Below are 18,443 nucleotides of genomic sequence, written 5' to 3' on the forward strand. Positions count from 1 at the left end.
TCATGTTTCTGCTTAGCTTAGTTTACCTTACTGGATATCCATGGGGCAGTCACTCACTACAACTAGCCTGCCTCACTAGGATGTTGTAATAAACAACATGGCGGGGGGTATGTGTGAATGCCTATATTCATTGGAGGTAGTATAGGATAAAATATAATAATCAAGGATATTTAAAATATATTATTCATGTGTTTGTTTTAATTGCTTGCACTGCACATGTAGCTGCTTCTAATAATTGCATAAGTTTTCATGAACTAGCAATCAAAACTCAGCAGCAACCAGTTAATATGCTCAGGGCAGGGTTGCTTATGCTCCCTTCTGCCCTCCCTTCCTGGTTAGGTCAACTTATCTACCTTGCACAGGTTACGATTCTATTTGCAGTGACTATTAAATATGTGGCATGTTTGCACGTATGGTGCATTTTAAAAGAAAATAAAGTGAGAGGTGCCACTCCAGGGAGCTTCATTCCCACTCTCCGAAGGAAAACAAACCTGGAAGCTTATTTCTTTATAATTTTAAGGCTTGCTCACTTGAAAATTCCTTGACAGCCGACTGTTCCAATCGTCTCCCCAACTGACTATGTGTAAGCAATTTTGGATCTGGGCATTTTGTGACAATACCTAATATCAGATGGGTCTGGTCAAGAGTGTTCTCCCTTCCTGGGAGCAGCTGCGGTTGCCAGCAAAGGCAAAGTATCCTGGCAGTGACTGTAAGGCTGGGACCCAGTGCTGGGAGGAGCAGACACACTAATGCAAGAAATCATGAAAACAGCACACCCATCCACTCTGAGTTTTTAGCAAAGGCTCTTCAGGAGAGGCTGTTTTGCATTCCCACCCCGCACCCACATCCCATCCTATAATTGGTGCATAGAAATTTCCTGCAAATCTAATTCCATCTCCACCTGACTTGACTTCCCAGCCATGAAATTCCCTTTGTGCCCCTAAACTCAATTATATATACGCATTTGCTGTCGTGGAAACAGCTGTTCAGCAAGGAAAGGCTAAGGGGAAGACAGAGTTTTGCATTTATACATGGATACAGAGAGGCCCTAATGGTGAGCCCAAACCAGAAACGAACCTCTTTCCTTTCTTTCCTTCTTGCCTGCCTGCCTGCCTGCCTGCCTCCCTTCCTCCTTCTGCATTTTGGTTAAGTTAGCGCCAGTTCTTTAATCTGTTTTCTCCATGTCACTGGCATGGTATTGCTTCCACTCAGGATTGTGGCCTTGGATTGTTTTATTTTAAATAACGCAAATCACTTTCAGAGGTAGGTAGGCACATCTATGCCTAGCAATAGCTTTTATATTGAGCGCGATGGGGAGAGAGATACACCTTGGGAGGTGGAATGGGCCTGAAGCCTGGATGGCAAATGTAAGGAACTGAACAGGGAAGGCTCATGCCAGTTTAAGGCAGTGCTGTCATGTGGATGGAGAAACCTAAATGTGAATCACAGCATGATAGTTTGTGTGAGCCATTCATGGCAATGCCAAGTTCCAGTTGCAGATAAAGTGGCCATGACACCATCCTTAGTCTGTCTCGTAGGGCAGATCTCATGAATCCTTAGTTTCTGATATAAGACATCAAGAGAATAATGCTGATTTATGAGTTCTAAATTTCCAATGGATTCCAAAGCAAACAAGCACCTTTTCTAAGCATAATTTTCACATGCACCTCAGAGACAGTAGCTGCTGTACTGAGCCACACACACACACTTCTACCTCATTTTCAAATAACACAAATTTAATGTTCCAAGGAAGCTTAGGCTGTGTTCTGTGCCCTCTTCACCTGGCACAGCCTCAAGGAGAAGTACAGAAACTTTTGCTTCCATAAACCCTAACTGCAACTTCTTGTGGCATCTTAATTTGGACAAACTGTGGGTAGTCCTAATTATGGCTGATGGAAACAAAGCTATTTCAAAGCACAATTTTTGAAGCTGGCTTTTTCCTCTAACCATTTCTACACTTAACCACAGTGTAGGGTGTAGTTGTAATGATCAACTGCCAAAATAGAAGCAGAAAATTCGGATCTCATGAATTTGTTTTATTTTATTTTTTGTCTTGTCAAACCATCCTGAGACTTCAGTAAGGGATGGTCTAAAAAGGGTTTAAAAAAATAAATGAACATGCCAGAGAAAGGAACAGGAGGAGAATCAGACAAACCTGAGGCTCACTGTAGTTCATTCTTGTTACATTAAACCATTGTTAAGTGTAGCATGTGAACCAGTTCAGATAGATTGCACTCCTGATCCATGATACCTCACTTCCTGACTAATCTTGTTCTTCATGATAATGTCAGTGAAGGAAAAGGAAACTGCATTTTTACTGACATTGTTCTGCAAAAGAAAATGATTCTGGAAGCATGCTTCTGATATACAGCCTGTTGAAGTAATGCTGGCATCTTAACTATGTTTTACTGGGTTTTAGACCTGCAAAACTGGCAGACCAGAAACTATAGTAGGACAGAAGAGACAGGTGTCTATCATATTAGATAGCTCTATCACAGTATTTCATATCCTTGAAAAATTATAATCTGAACTATATAAATAATGTAGTTTATGCAAATATATTAGGAAGAAAAATTGGGCCCCTCATCTCGGGTGCATATGTGAAATTAATTCTTACATGCCAGGATTGCTGAGAGTGTATCCTGCAGAATTTACTTTATTTGTGTCTGTCGAGGTGTATTTAGAAGATGAGTTTGGGACCATATTTCACATTACTTTTGCAAGCTAAGGGCTGTTGTGTGACTTGGCAGGCAAGGAAAGTGTTGAGTACTATTTTTCAGGGGGCTGTTGAGGGACGGGTGGAAATCAGTCTTATAACTTCAACAATTGACACCAAGCTAAATTTTTCAGTGCGTGACACAGCATGGCGCCTTCTCTTAAAGGGAAAGAGAAAGTAGATGATATTCTTGCCTTGTCTTGACTTTTCTCTATTTGGTGTCCATTCGATTTTGGAGAGGAACACAAGAGGTTTCAGCATTGAGCGGAGAGTTAAATTATGCAGCTGCCAGGCCCTCCAGAATAGGATACTTGGTTTAGATTTTTCACAATGCTATTGAAGTGCTTATTTTCCTCCTGAAGAGACACAAACAGATGCAAACTTCTGTAAACACTTTAGAAATGAATTCAGTGAGTTTGGCCTCTCAGTGGTGCTCAATAGCTGACAGAAAAATGTCTAATTAGTGCAAGTGGAAATAATAGGGCCACTTGGATCCCTTCCATCCTTCTCCAAGTCTACTTTTCCTAGGGACTCAAAGGGTCTTTTGTTTGGTAGGTCACCCTCTCTCATGCTTTTGTGTTTCAGTCTCTTAAGGGAAGAAGAAGACGAAGCAGCAAGAGAGGGGGGGAAATACATTAGGCAATGCCTCAGTGTTTCAAGATGCCGCAGACTCAGGCTCAGTTGGAAGAATTTGTCGTTGGCAGTGTCAGTTTACAGGTGCTTAAAGACAGGGGTTCCTCCATTGTCACAAGGCACATGTGCTCAGAGAAACAAGAACCCTTTTCAGAAATGAACCACTTTGTAAAAGCATGAGTTGGACAAAGAATGGATATTGTTAGCAACTGATACCCTGATCTTGTGGGGTAAATACAGATTGTATACATTCCAATTCAAGCTGTCTGTGCAGTCATTCTAGCAGTTTCTGCAGGAGGCATTCTGTATGGTTTGCAACAAGCTCTATAAATCTTTTCTGACAGGCTGACATTAGCACCATTAACTTGTCTCTACTCTTGGGTCTAAATATTGCCAGAAGATCCTGCCTGATCTTGGAAACTAAGCAGGGTCGAACCTGGTTGAAATCTGGATGGGTGACTTAAAATGTTGTGAACTGCCCTGACAACTTTGACTATGGGCAATATTGTAATGTAATGTAGTTAGTGATGTTATTAAGCTATCCATGTGTCTTCTGTCACCCTGTGACAAAGTATGTTCATTATGTGCAAACTACTGTATTTAGTCCCTGATGACTAAATACAGTAGTTTTTAGTCTACTGTACATCTTCAAGTACCAATGTTTACTTTCTTATCACATTTATGTCCCACCTTTCTTCCACCATGGAACACAAGGTGGCTTCATGTGGTTCCCATGAGATTTCACCTTCGAGCATAGACTAGATCCAGACCTGAGAAGCTTCAGCATGATAGCTGCCTCAGGTGCCTGCAGACCATATTCTGGAGGCATCTAATGCAAGGGTGCAGCACTTCAGACCCAGCTTTCTTGGGGTCCAAGTCTGACCCTGCTAGGCTACCCCAAATGGTCTGCCTCTCCCCTCCCTCTTTTATGGTTTCCTAGTTCTTGTGCATTCTTTCCCCTTTCTAAAAAGTTGAAATGTCTCTTCCTACATACTGACAGGAAGATCTTTCAGCTAAAATAGGCCTGTATTTTTTCCAGAACCCTTTTTTCTTTGGTCCTGCCTACCCTTGGAATGTGACCTCCAAAAGCTTATCTGAAATGAATCTTGGCTTTCGGATGGGAACAAGTAGAACAGCCCTAATCTAAACTGTGCCAACATTCTATGGGGCTAGATGGGCTACTTATCTACCTAGATATAATGCAGATTCTGAAAGCATCATTGCTATTCTTTTAGGAACTGCCAAGTAGTACAATATTTCTTAGCCCACAAGATAATGCCATGTTAATGCACTGTGTCCAATTTCTGGCTGGCCCTTCTTTGCACATGGTCATTCACCTGCTTATCCAAAGTGTATGGCAAGCAATTAGTTGACAGAAGTTCTGCTTCACATCCAATTAATTTATCACACGGCTAGTGCTTCCAACTCCCAACTCATTAGTACAATGGTTCCTCATGTGTAAAGTAGGACTCCACAGTCCCTGGGGACTTTGTAGACAGTTGCCAGAAGAGGTCCATGTCTTAACTGTCCTAAAAACAAAGTATTCTTTTGATCTGCAGAGAACCAGGTCCCTGCCCCACACTTTTGTGTAACTATTAATCAGATTATGTTTTTGGACAATTGAGCAGGTTAAATTTTGACAGCCAGTGTGGTATAGTGGCTAGGAATGCAGGAATGGGACTCAGGCGATCTGGGTTCTATTCCCTGCTCGGCCATGGAGCCGACTGGGTGACTTTGGGCCAGTCGCAGACTCTCAGCCCAACCTATCTCACAGGGTTGCTCTTGTGAGGATAAGATTACAAGGAGGAATTACAGAAGCTGCCTTGAGTTCTGTAAAAAGGAAAGGAAAGGAAAGGAAAAAGACAGAATATAGCAAATAATAAAAGATTGGTATTTTTAACAGCTCTTTCCAGCTAATTAAAATGTGGCCCATATTCACTTGGCTCTTACTTTTTTTGTTGCCTTACCAGCTGAAAACTAATGATGATGATCCAGGCTGAAATAGCCATTACTACTTTTGAAGAAAATGTTCAAGAAAGGATTGTAAGGAGGCTTCTTTTGATAACATGCTTAGTCTGACAAATATCCAGAATATTATAGCAATCATTTAGGGAACATGAATGAGACAGAGAGAGTATGAGCAGAGGTTGCGAGACTGAGGAAGAGTGGCTGTATTATAAACACCCCATAAGGAGGCCACTGAGAAAAGTGTGTTTTCACTTACTCATCCATTTCTTCAGTTACAGTGACATGGTACATTCATCATGGTGGCAGTTCCTAGGGTTTTTTTTTTTTTTTTAATCAAAGCTACAAGCACATTGCATTTGGCCCAATCATTATGTCCACTTGCATTGACAAACGCAAGAGCACCCGGTTCCTTGGTGGCGATGTACCAACCCAGAATTCTGGTTTATTAGGGGTTAATCCAATGATTGTTCATCACTTGTTGCTGGATTAACTCTGGATTAACCCACAAGCACCCCAAAACTTCTGGGTTCACACATCATGACACATCCCAGGAGGAGAGCACTATTCCTAAGTTGTTAACTGAAAGCAAACACGTCAGACACACAGGAGGCAGCTTTGTTTCATTCCTGGAATTTCTAATGGACTGCCACCAACTCCTGCGAACCTGGAATGGTACTTCCCCAATAACTTTCTGATACGGGGCATCCTATAAATAGCACAATTGATTAAATTTAATTGGGGAACAATCCTATGCCCCATTGACATAGTTTGAATCAATCATTGGAGCTGAGAATTGCTTCTCCAGTCCTCCCATCCAAAATGTCCTGTCCTTAACAGAGCTGTTCAGCTCTTCCAAGCTCAAGGCTGTGGTTTCCTTTATGGATTCAATCCATCTCGTATTTGGTCTTCCCGTTCACCTTCTGCCTTGGACTTCCGCTAACATGATTGTCTTTTCCAGTGAGTCCTACCTTCCCATGATGTGTCATTTTCCTTCGGAGGAAAGCCCTGGCTTGATTTGACCAAGGACCCACTTGTTTGTCTTTCTGTCGATCCAGGGTCTTTGCAAGGCTCTCCTCCGGCACCAAGCCTTCCTTCCATAGGTTTCCCCCTTAACTATCTAAAATGAACACATGGAAACAGGCGGTGGTTAAATACTGGGGACCTCCGATTTCCCCCTGTATATTTATACACAGACATCTCCGTTGCATTCCTGAGGGCATCCGCTGATGGTATGTAGGTAGTGGAGAGTTGTCAGGTTAAATGTGAATCAGCCTTGATGTACACCTCCTCTTTCGAGACCCAATTTTGGGCAATCCTTGCTGAGCACAGGAAACACTGTGGCCATTTCCCATGCTGAGCAAGACAGAACCTTGTTTTCCCTCTGTGCGTTAGTGTTGCCCCCCCCCCCTTTTTTTTTTCTTTTGCTCCTCTGCTGAGTGCAATGCCCCTTTGGCAAAAAAATTTGGACTGGACTTGCTCCAAATTTTTGGCACACTGATCCAATTTTATAGGGAAGCCTGCTGCCCAACCCCATTTCAGTAGATATTTCTTGCTGGGAAACCTTTAATGGTTGTCAACCCTAATTTAAGAAGTGGCTTCAAGATTTGTATGTGTATTATTTGTGGGAAAGGGTTTAAAGATGTGTGAAAGGGTTCATTTTTAAAGGAAAAAAGAAAGCCCAGTTGGTTTCCATGAACCTTTGAGGGCATTACCATTTCATACATTGCTGTTTCCTGCTTTTGTACACCTAACTAGCAAAGAGTATACCTTTTTCACCAGGGAACAAGCTCTAATAGCCACCAGGTACCTAAAACTTGGGATAGACTTCTTGGTTCAGGAACATGCAAAGGTTCAGGAAAGTGCAAACTTAAGGCATGATAGCTTTTTGCCAATTATGCACTCATTTGATAGAGAACTTGGGACACTTAAAAGCTTACTTTAACACAGCACATAACTAGACTATCAAATTCTCTTCCATAAGGTGTTGTGAGGGCCATCAACTTGGTTTGCTTTAGAAATGGAAGATAAGGCTATCAATGGCTTTAAGCCACGATGGCTACAGAACCCCCAAGATTAGAGACAGTATGCCTCTTTTTGTGAGTCATTGGGAACATGAGCAGAAGGGTGCTGTTGTCCACACGCCGACCTTGTAGGAATCTCACAGGCATCTTGTTGATGACTGTGAGAACAATATGCTGGACTACACAGACCTTTGGTCTGATCCAGCATGATGTTCTGTTTTGAGCAGTCTTTTCCTATGGAGCCACTAGGGATGCAATCCTATGGTCCTGGGAGAGGTTCCCGAGGACCATAGGATTTTTGGACAACTGCTACCAAAGACAATGTTGCTACCTTAGGAAGAAGACCATTAGTTGAGTTCTCTTTCTATAGCTCCCTGTCCCTTTGCAACTGCTACAGGAAGAAAGAGGTGCTCTGGTGGGTAGGGAGGGAAGTAGAAAGGCTGGGACCCTAAACGGCTTGGGTCCTGGTTACCTGAAGGAGCGCTTACATCCATATACGCCCGCCCACCCGCCCCTTGAGATTGCGGGAGAGGCCCTTCTCCGGGAACCCTCCATGAAAGAAATTAGGAGGGTAGGTACTCGGAGGAGGGCTTTCTCTGCGGTGGCGCCCAATCCATGGAATGCGCTCCCCAGAGAGGTCCGCCTGGCGCCGTCGTTATTTGTTTTTCGGCACCAGGCAAAGACCTTTTTATTTAAACGTCATTTTTATTGTTAACAATATTTGCTTATTTTATCTGGCCAGGGCGACTTATTTTATATTGTTAATTTTATATTTTGAATGTATTATATTTTAATTTATGTTGTGAGCTGCCCCGAGGCTTCGGCGAATGGGGCAGCATAGAAATGTTTTACATAAATAAATAAATAAAATATGCTGTACCCAGTGACTCATCTAGCCCCACTCCCTCCCCCTCTCAATGGGTTCAGAAGTCTATATAGAGCAAAACCCAACATGGAGCATGAAGAAGTGAAAACTGTCTCCGCTGCTCTTTCTGCAGTGCCAGTGTCTACCCACAGAGCACAGGATATCCCAAGCACTGACACTGTTGCATTCCTTCAAAGGGCATAGGACTGCAACCTTAGAAACAAATGCTGATCCACTAGGGTTTTGAAGCATGCAAACATAACCCACCCACTTAGAAGGAAGTCCTTGTTTATTTCAGCAGGGAAGGCAACACCATTTCAGTATTTGTTCATGTGTACACTGAAGGGGAAGGAGGAGCTGGGTTGCACAAGAGGTTCATGTGTACACTGTTGAGCTCTCAGCAAAGATTATGTTCTCACATTACAGCAAATGGTCCCTGTAGTTCAAATGAACATTTCCTATACCAAATTAATATTCTGCATCCAATCCCAAGGAAAGTGTTGTTAGCAAATAACCTTCTAGATTCCAGTATGTGAGAATTTTCCTTCTCATCTTTTCCTTGGAAAAGAAAGAGGAGGGAAACACAAACATGCCATTCCCTGAAGGCAGAAGTAGGGCACTTAGACAGATGTCACAACTTCTGCAGGGATTTTTGAGGCTCCGTACCTCTGCAGAGCTCTCCTGCTGGCCTTTCTCTTCTCTTAACAGCATGTTCCTTCATAAGCTCTGCTGATTCTCCATGCCAAGGAGAAGGATCAGCCTCCAAGGGGGACACCAAGGGAATTAATACCCTTTTACCCTTAATCATTGAAGGTGACTTGCAAAGAGAAAACATTGGACTACTGACCTCGATGCTCTTTTATGATGTACAAAGGAGTGTTTCATCTGGCAGTCTTACTGTTATATTAATGCAACTTGTTGATGTTTAGAAGATGATTGACACAGTTTTATCTCCTTTGGAAATTAGAAGAAAAAGACCAATAACAACTCCCCCCCTTCCCATTTAGCTAATGCACATTCTAAAGTATTGATCATTTCTGGAAATAGATCAGTGGCCCAATGTTTAGGAGTGTTCTGCCCTTTCATTTGATTTACAGATAGATCAATCAAGAGCTAATTTGCAAGAGTCATTGTGGTGTAGTGGACAGCATGTTGGACCAAAATCAGGGACACCCAGTTTCAAATCCTATTCATCCATGCTGGTTGGGGGTGCTGGGAATTGTCCAGCACATCTGGAAGACACCAGGTTAGAGAAGACTGCTGTAGAATCAGAATTAAGTCCTTGCTCCCTTCATAATGGTCTTTCCAGCCCTGTTCTTCCCAGACTAGTGTTTCTGGAGCCACGGCTTCATTCAGCAGGCAGGGCTGGGGGTCTGGTGGGCCCCCAAACCCAGGGAGCCCTTTTCAAGGGGAGCTTTCGTCTTGCATACCTTTCCTAGGCTTGTGAAGAACTTCCCTTTTCGGAAAGCATTTAATATGTGATTTTCAATATGCGCTTTCTGAAGCTGTCTCTGCCTTGTGAAATTGTGGCATAGTTAAAACATTAGACTATTTTAAATATTCTGACTGCTGTTCTAGGAACAGCTGCTGTTCCTTTGTTTTAATGAAGAGTGGAGGGGGAGGATTTACAGCAATTTTTCATTGTTAAAATTATGCCTTCTGTTGTTAATTGCCTTGAGTTCCCAAAGAAAAGTTGGGGTAGAAATGTTTTAAAATAAATCAAAATAAAATATTACAGGACAAGCAGGGTACAATCAGTCTGCAGACCATATCCATCAGTTGTGTGTCGATGTGTTATCAATGTGGTGCCATGTAGTCATAGCCTGAACTATAATATAAGAGCAAAAATGAAAAGTCTAAGGGATGCTGAGAGAGTTTCAGTGCAATAATTAACCACTTGCCTTTAAGCCATTGCTTCTTTGTAACATGCTCCAATGAATGTCAGTTACAGTATAAATGGAGAAGTCAGTCATTTAACAAGTAGCAAATTGCTTATAATTATGTGTGTCTATTTCTTCCTTCTCTGTCAAGGCATAATTATGATTAGCAGTGCTTGACTTGAGTAGGTTGTTCCAGGTTTGGACTTGTGTCCCATTTTCAGTGTCAGAGCTCAGTCCTGGAATATGAGAAGTGACTCTGAGCAGATGCAGAGAGCCTCTCCCTCACCATAAAATAATAATTTAAGCAAACTAGACGTTAGGGTGAAGACCCTTTGAGTCATTTGGATCCAGACTAAATTAGTTAAACTTAGCTCCCATTAAAATCAATGGGAGAAATTTGCCATGGCTGAAGTCCATTGTTTTCTGTGGGAATTATGTTCAGCCAACTTAGATGCAACCACAATGTGTTCACATGAGTAGGTGAGTCAGTAGCATTCGTGCTTGAACCCCACCGCCTCTTGTTTTGGAAGTCAGAAAGAATATTGCATAATAAAGTAAAAAAGCCAGGGCACTGGTAGAGAATCTAATATTAAATAGACCACACATTTGAAAGCCTTTCTACAGTTCTGTTCCACTCTTGCCGCCCTTTGCTCCCTTTGAAGCAATACCGCATCCCTTCTTTGTGCAGGCAGCTCTTGCAAATGGAAGGTGGTATAGACATTTCTCTAAGAAATAAATAAAGGCACGCTCAAGCATGGCGACCCTTGCCATTCATTTTTCTGATGAATGGCTTACTTAATGCAAGACCTGAACCAATGGGGAGGCCCAGTATTCCTAACCTGCCACATGTTTCTGGTGTTCCTTTCAGGTGTGTTTGAAGGATGCCATTGCTGTCAGGGACTATGAGACAGCAGCTGCCATTGTGTTCCTGATTGACCGATTCTTATATTGGGTGGATGGCTCCAGCTGGCTCCTTCAGATTGCCAAAAAACTGCACAAACTTCAGCCCACAACACCTATTGCTCCTCAGGTGGTGATTCGCCAAGCTCGCATCTCTGTAAATTCAGGTAATGAAAAGCTGGTTACATTCCACCCACCCTTTTCTCTACCCAATTCCCATTAGGAACTATGTGACTTGCGAGAAGCTACATTGCCCCATTCTGGCAATGATGCTCTTATGGTCCCAGTACCATTTTTAAAAATGGAGACCCTGCTCTTCCCGTTCCCCATCCCTTTCACCTTTCCTGACCTGCACAAAGTGTCCAGCATGCAGTCTTAGAGTGGTGGAGCTGAGGGAGGAAGAAAGCAGGAGAGACCACTGTGAAAGAGAACTAATGTGAGCTTTTGTCTCTGGACAAATCTGACCTGCTGCTTTAAACAGGGCTGTATAGATGATTCCACTCCTGAGCAAGAGCATCTAAAAGCTTAATTACACAATCCTAGCATTTTCCTGAAATTCCTAGCTGCAATTAATTAATTAATTATAAATAAATTGCTGGTGATTATGATGATCCAATTAACACAGTCACATAAACAGGGTTTTTAAACTTACTTTCTTTTCTGTCACCACCAAGAAAGTATAGAATGGTATCGAGCTGGTTCTTTAAAGATACATTCCTGATTATTTCAGCAAGGAAAATTCCAAACTGAATTGAAGTTGTGTATTTTTTAAAAAGCCTTGCATAAACTACAAGTCACATTTGCAATAAGAACTGGAGAGCACTAGATTTATGTTTCCCATCTTTCCCAGATGGAAATAACCGCTTCTTTCAGGTAGCAGATACAGATGATGGGTGGAGTCACTAGGAAGTAGCCGCCTCTCTATCCTACAATTCCAGCCCTGTCCTGGAATAAGGAGGCAAAACAACCGTTCTATAAAGTACAGTTTGCTTTTATATATTATTTGAATATAAGTAGATTTATATCATTAAGCATACAAAGGTTCCTACTACTACTACTACAACTATCTATACTATAAGTATTTTCTTCTCTATTTGCAGGGAAACTCTTAAAGGCTGAATACATCCTTAGTAGTCTTATTAATGACAATGGAGCAACAGGTAGCTATAAGTTACAGTTTCTATACTTCTTTGAGTTCTAATTTATAAATGTACTAATTGTCTGATTCAGTCTTCAAAACAGAGTTGTTTAAAACCTATTACATGCCTGAGGCAAGCAGCTTTTAAGTGTGTGTTCTTTATGCTCTAAAGTATGAGAAGGAAAATCCATTTCTGTTTTTTTACCTTTGGTGAACAAACTGCAGTGTATGGTTCAAAGTCTCCACATATGGTTCATACAGAATTTAAAATTTGGAGTTATCAGGAATGTTTGATTGTTCTTACTGCAAGTGGCAGCAGCTTAACTATTCATGGACTATTTGGCCATAATTTGGTTGGCATCATGTGCAAAACTGGAACTCATGGCTTGTTCTTGGATTATTTCTTTTGCTCTTCAGGGGCCAAACAAGTCCAGCTTTTCACATAATACTAACCATACAATGGAGAATAGATCTATGAGTTATCCACTTCGTTTGCAATGGAAACAAATAACCCCAAATGTTAAAATTTGGGTCATATGTGTGTGTGAACCAGGCCATTGTGTGCATGAAATCAACTGACATAATATTCAGACTTCATTACTCTAGTCTAAAATTATTCTTACTTGTGGACAAATGCAGGAAAACTGCTGGCAAATAGCATTTCACAAAAACCAAAGATGTCAAGATAAAAGTGGCATTTCCTTCTTATCCAACACATTTTTTCACTCCTGATAACCCCTAAATCCGAGTTATTATTGTGTGTGAACCAAGCCAAGCATGTATTTTTGCTGACATTTAAGCTATAAGATGTATAATTAGCTAGATTAAGATCAGAGGAAGGAGTGAAAATTGGCAGAAGACATATCAATAATTTAAGATATGCAGATGATATTGTATTACTGGCAGAAAGCAGCGATAAACTGAAATTACTCCTGATGAAAGTGAAAGAAGTGTAAAAGTGCAGCTGATCCTTAAGGAAACAAAAACCATGCCTACAGAAGAATTGCAGAACCTTATGGTTAACAATGGAGAAAGGGAAATTGTGAAAGATTTTGCATATCATTACTTAATCATCAATTCAAACTGATACTGCAGTCAAAAAGATAGACTTTTTTAAATTAAAAACTTTAAATAAATAACTGAATGAATGAATGACACTTCCATCCATGTATGCCATTTTTTGAACAACACCATGCATGCTAAAATATATACTTATGGGCACATCTCCATTCTGAACCTTCATCTTTATTCATTTATCGTTTCATAAATTCTATGAGTTTGAAAGTTTAGTTTATTTATTATTCATTAGTTTTAAAGAAAAGCTACTCAGTGCATTTGGGTGGTAAAGAGAATGGCAGAAAAATCCTAATATAGGCTGCTTTTACCAGCATGTTCTGAACATCAGCACAGTGTGATTCTCCACTGCAGGGATATACACACATCAGTAGTCCAGTGGCATTTATGAGGCTGGGCACATGGGTCTTTTCCATGGAATCCACCAGTTTCACAGGAAACAGCCATGTTATGAGCCCATTCAAATGATCTTGCTCTTTATATCCATGTTTCTACAGTGTGGCCTAGAATTATCTGGAGCTGATCCAATGCTGAATGGCATATATGCTAAGGGAATCTATCACTACACTTAATGTATGCAGAGGTTCCTTAAATCTCGCTAAAATCAATGAAATGTAAGTCAGCCAAACTGTGTGCAGAACTGGAGCCTAACTAGTTTACTGTGGCACATCTAAACTTGCTAGTTAACTGCTCCATTGAGAATAATAGGCAGTATCCAACATTGCTCACACGCAACAGGACCTGCTACTAGTACAACAGGAAACTAGCAAAACCTGCAGCAATCATAAGCTAAAATGCTCAGTTCTGCAGGAAGGCAGGTCAATGGAACTTGCAGACTAGAGTTCTGTTGCTTTGACCCATTCCAGAAATGAACATTTCCATTCATTTCCAGGGTTCCTGATGCCAGTGCTAATTTTCTTGTCTTTAGGTACAACTCTTGCAGCAGACACAGCAGGATTGCAGTAGCAATACTGGATACTCCCTTTCAATTTTAAAAACAAAATGCTTAAAGAAGAATCATGATGTGATTCTGGACTTCCTCTCAAAGTTGTAGCTTTGTGCTTCTTAAAAATGATGCAGAAACTTGCATCTTAGGTCTATTTGGAGCAAATTTTGGAAGCATACTTATTTTTATAACCAGGTTCTGGTTGAGAGACCTTTGCGAATGTGTCTTTGAAGTAGCTGACCTAACAAAGACATATTTTTCCTGTTATTATAAGCAATCATCAATGATATCACAGAAGGTATACAATAGCTATATCCAAAATCTCAGGTTACATAACGGCCAACACAAGATCAGCCAACACAAGACCTGCTAAAGTCATTCTGATGTTAACTTTCCACATTAACTGCCACTTTCCCTGTCTTTTATACTCAATACACTTAATTATATTCAACCAGTTGTTTCATTATTTCTCAGGTGTGTGGAAGTACCCAAAAGAAAGCGATAGGATCCTTGTTCAGTCAGTCTGTATACAGATTCGAGGACAGATTCTACAGAAATTAGGTACAATGCTTTGTTAGATTCATGCAACGATCTCGCATTCCTTGCTATATTGCTTCATGCCCTGGGTTTTAGATCACTGTTTTATGCATTCCATCTAGTGATGCCATTCCACGAACTCAGAGTTTCTATGGCTTGTGAAAACTGTGTTTCTCTTTATGTAAGAGACAAATCCAGTACTGTGGCTCTGTTTGCTATTGCATGCATTGTTGTGCAAGCTCTTCCACAAATTTTTGCAGAAGCTGTTGCATAATTCTTTACAACTTCATTATACTAAGTATTTCTTGCATTATCTGTGTTAGCAATGATAACCACTGTGCAACAATGGATTCAAATGAGCAACAACCTCTGGGGCTTTCCACCAAATGCAGACTCCAAGGAAAGCACAGAGGGTGGCCACTAGGGGGATGGCTTTTTCAGTGGTGGCTCCCCATCTATGGAATAACCTTCCCCCTGCAGCCTGGCTGGTGCCAGATCTGTCATCTTTGAAGTGCAGGGTGTGAGGTTCTGAGGCAGCACAGGGCTTCCTCTTCTGGCCAGAGACCAGAATAGCAGCCCTGGTGGTTGTAGGACTGGGCCCACAGTCAATTGCAGCCACCTTGGATGTTACAAGCACCACTTAGGAGCCCTGAGGGAAGAGCTATATAAGAACCAGCTCTTCCCTTCAGATGCTGCCTCAGCAGCAAAGGATCTTGATGTTTTTGGAGCTCCCTGTGCCTTCCGGAACCTGCTTCTGGAAACTCTGCCCATTGCCTTGCTCCGGCCTCTACTTCTGGGCCATGCCTGGCTTCATGTCTGCTTGTTTGTTTTCATCATCTGGTTTAGCTGTTTTTAGCCGTTTTAAACTTTTTAGTTTGTTGTTATTTTTCTGACATTTTTATGGTCTCTTTTTAGTTTTTGTGGTTTGTGCCCAGAGAGCTTTGGCTGCAGGGCAGTATATAAATATAGTAAATAGTAATAATCCCAACCTAGAAGGGGGTGGGGTTATGGAACAGATACCATGGTGATTTATTTGAACCATTGTGATTCAGTGATTGTATGAACCAGGCCCTTATCTCAGCTTGTAAACTGGACTTAATCTCTGTCACTAGCAAAGCTCTATGCATCCCATACCCTAGTTTAAAAGTGTCATGGTAGAAAAGGAAGAATGAATGAACGTTTACTGAATCTGAGCTGGAATACTGTGAGGCCATGAAATGATCCTGAAATCTCCCTAGTCAAATCAGTGAAATTAAATTCATTCACAAAGAATCAAAGATTTCAGTAAGATTTTTTATCCTACTTGATGATTTATTTGTATATGTGTGTTTCAGGGATGTGGTATGAAGCAGCTGAGCTGATTTGGGCCTCTATTTTGGGTTATTTTGCACTTCCACAACCAGACAAAAAGGTGATGAATTGAATTGACTTTTTTAAAAATATGAATATTTTCTGCTTTTTACTGGTATCCGCAGGATGGATGGATTGATTTCATTTGTTGCATTTATACCCCATTTTCCTCCAAGGAGCCCAAGGTAGCATACCTGACCCTCCTCTTCTCCATGTATCCAAGCAACCTTGTAAGAGAGAGGCTATGCTAAGACTCAGGGATTGCTCAAAGTCACCAGTGAGCTCCGTGGCTGAAGGGGGTCTAGAACCCAGACCTCTCCAGTTCTAGTACAATATGCTACCTAGAACTCTACGTATTCTGTTCATGTAGATTATATTCCCCAGATTTATATTTATGCCCACAACCACTTCTTGGTCGCAAGCTTGCTGCAAACATAATTAGAAGAAATTGTATAGCAGAGTGGGTGAAAGGAGAAAGCTTGTGGGAAACCTTATCTCCTTACACTCCTCAGCTCCATTCGTCAGCATCCCTGACCAGGGATACAGGCCACTCCTTTCCTGCCATTGCCAGCAGCAAGGCAAGAGCACTCTGCATCAGATTTGATGTTGTGCATGGATGTGCATGCATATTGCTCCCCAGCTAGCATCACATGGGCCCCACGAGGACAAGCAGGTTGTGTTCCCCTGGCCTACATGCTAGTCCATTTTCAATGAGATCAAAGGAAGATCTGAAACAGGGGCCTCTCTTGTTACATAACAGTAACAGGTTGGAGTTCCCAGAAGCTCAGGCTTATACTTAAATATCGTGAGTGATAATTGAATACACCTTAATAGATGACAAAAGGGGCTGAGCAGCCTGTCCTACCTCTCTGGTTTGGTAGTGCAGAGGCCAGTTTCTCATGCAAGTAGATATCCTTGTAAGGAGTTCGTCCCCATGCCATTTCAGCCAGCTAGATTTCTTCCCTACCAGTGGAAAACCAAATTGTGTTTTCCCCATGAAGAAACTGAAAAGCATGTCAGTAGTCTGAGATTGTGTTTCAGCTTTTTGCATTTAAAGTAACCTAAAATGGAAGTTATAAAATGGAAATCTGTCTCTCTGTGCTTCTCTTGCAGGGGATTGCTACTTCATTAGGCATTTTGGCTGACATCCTTGTCTCAATGAGTGAATATGATTACAACCGTTTTAAAAGCAACTCTGAGTTTTTTAACCTGGTACCTATTCTTATATCACACCTACTAACCTCAAATGACCCACAGTATATCCAGCTAACCTGACTTAGGCAATTCCAGGTGGTATCTGACACTCACATTTTCATAGCAGAAACAAGGTGAAGTGCTTTCTGTATCAGTGCAAATTATTGCTGTTTGAGGAAAAAGCAATAAAAATGTGCAAGGAGCAAAAATCAGTATAACTTGGATCTTGGAGATGGCTTCGATCTATGCCAAGCAGTTCCAAAGGTTTGCGGTCCAATTCCCCTCTCCCATGAGCCACTGACCTGCTACCCACTGCCAATTTGCCACAACAGAAAGGACAGATTATCTTTGTTTTTTCAGGAAAACAAGCTCACGGTGATGCTTTTTGCTGGTACACTGGAAAGCACTACTTTTTAATGCAATCATGGAAAACTGGTTCTTTTAAAAAAATATTATAACGTTGCAGTTGTATTCCAATTTTTGTCCACTTCTGAGGAACCCACGGCAGCTTACATAGTTCTGCTCCACTCCATATTTATCTGCATATGTATCTGAACAACAGGTGGATTAGGCTGAGACTGAGTCACTGACACAAAGTCACACTGTGTGCTTCACGGCTGAATGTGGACTCGAAGTTGGAGCTCTCAGGTCCCGCTGCCCTGTGCCACGCTGCTGCTATGCCACTGAATTTCAGCAGAAAATTCAACAGCAGCAAGTGGAGGCAGGGGGCTGAGCACCACAAAAACAGATAGGGGGCACATCCATGGAATGTGTGTGGCACACTCCTGATCTTTGTATTAATGTGGTTGATTGAATCAGTTCTCAACAAGCAGATTTTTAAGGTGGAGGAAGATCAAGCAAAGCAAACCTGCCTAAACTTTTCTTCTTGCTTTTTCAACAGAACCTTCTCAAAGATGCTGACCATCGGTTGCTTTTGGCTGCTGAAGCATGCAAATTGGCATCAGTATTCAGCCAGTTCACACCACTGTTTGTGCTCACAGCAGTGGTACGTGCAATATTCAGTGCTACATTTCCTTCTGGTGCTGGAAATTCTTTTTACTACCCATTCTTTTGCTGAGCAGAACACTGCTGTGCAATTTGTATTCCAGACTGAGAATTGCACTGTGAGTTGTGGTTGTTATAGGTGAAATGATGCAAATGAAATGCAGCCTAGACTTTACTATATTGCACCTGTTCATTTTGGACAGCTGCTTACTTTAA

General features: G+C 41.5%; 1 protein-coding gene across 1 annotated transcript in view; it reads left to right on the forward strand.

Annotated features, from left to right (window-relative positions):
* Nucleotides 1-18,443, forward strand: part of ALPK1 (alpha kinase 1) — a 63,637-nt gene that overhangs the window by 36,736 nt on the left and 8,458 nt on the right. Inside the window, exons 4-9 of the mRNA XM_044428292.1 lie at nucleotides 10,952-11,150; nucleotides 12,084-12,143; nucleotides 14,616-14,702; nucleotides 16,013-16,089; nucleotides 17,142-17,240; nucleotides 18,124-18,228. Of these exons, the coding sequence (XP_044284227.1) occupies nucleotides 10,952-11,150; nucleotides 12,084-12,143; nucleotides 14,616-14,702; nucleotides 16,013-16,089; nucleotides 17,142-17,240; nucleotides 18,124-18,228 (627 nt within the window). The remainder of the gene's footprint in view (nucleotides 1-10,951; nucleotides 11,151-12,083; nucleotides 12,144-14,615; nucleotides 14,703-16,012; nucleotides 16,090-17,141; nucleotides 17,241-18,123; nucleotides 18,229-18,443) is intronic.

The sequence above is a fragment of the Varanus komodoensis genome, unplaced genomic scaffold (genome assembly GCF_004798865.1).
Source record: "Varanus komodoensis strain SLA01 unplaced genomic scaffold, ASM479886v1 scaffold2, whole genome shotgun sequence".
Lineage (NCBI taxonomy): Eukaryota > Metazoa > Chordata > Lepidosauria > Squamata > Varanidae > Varanus > Varanus komodoensis.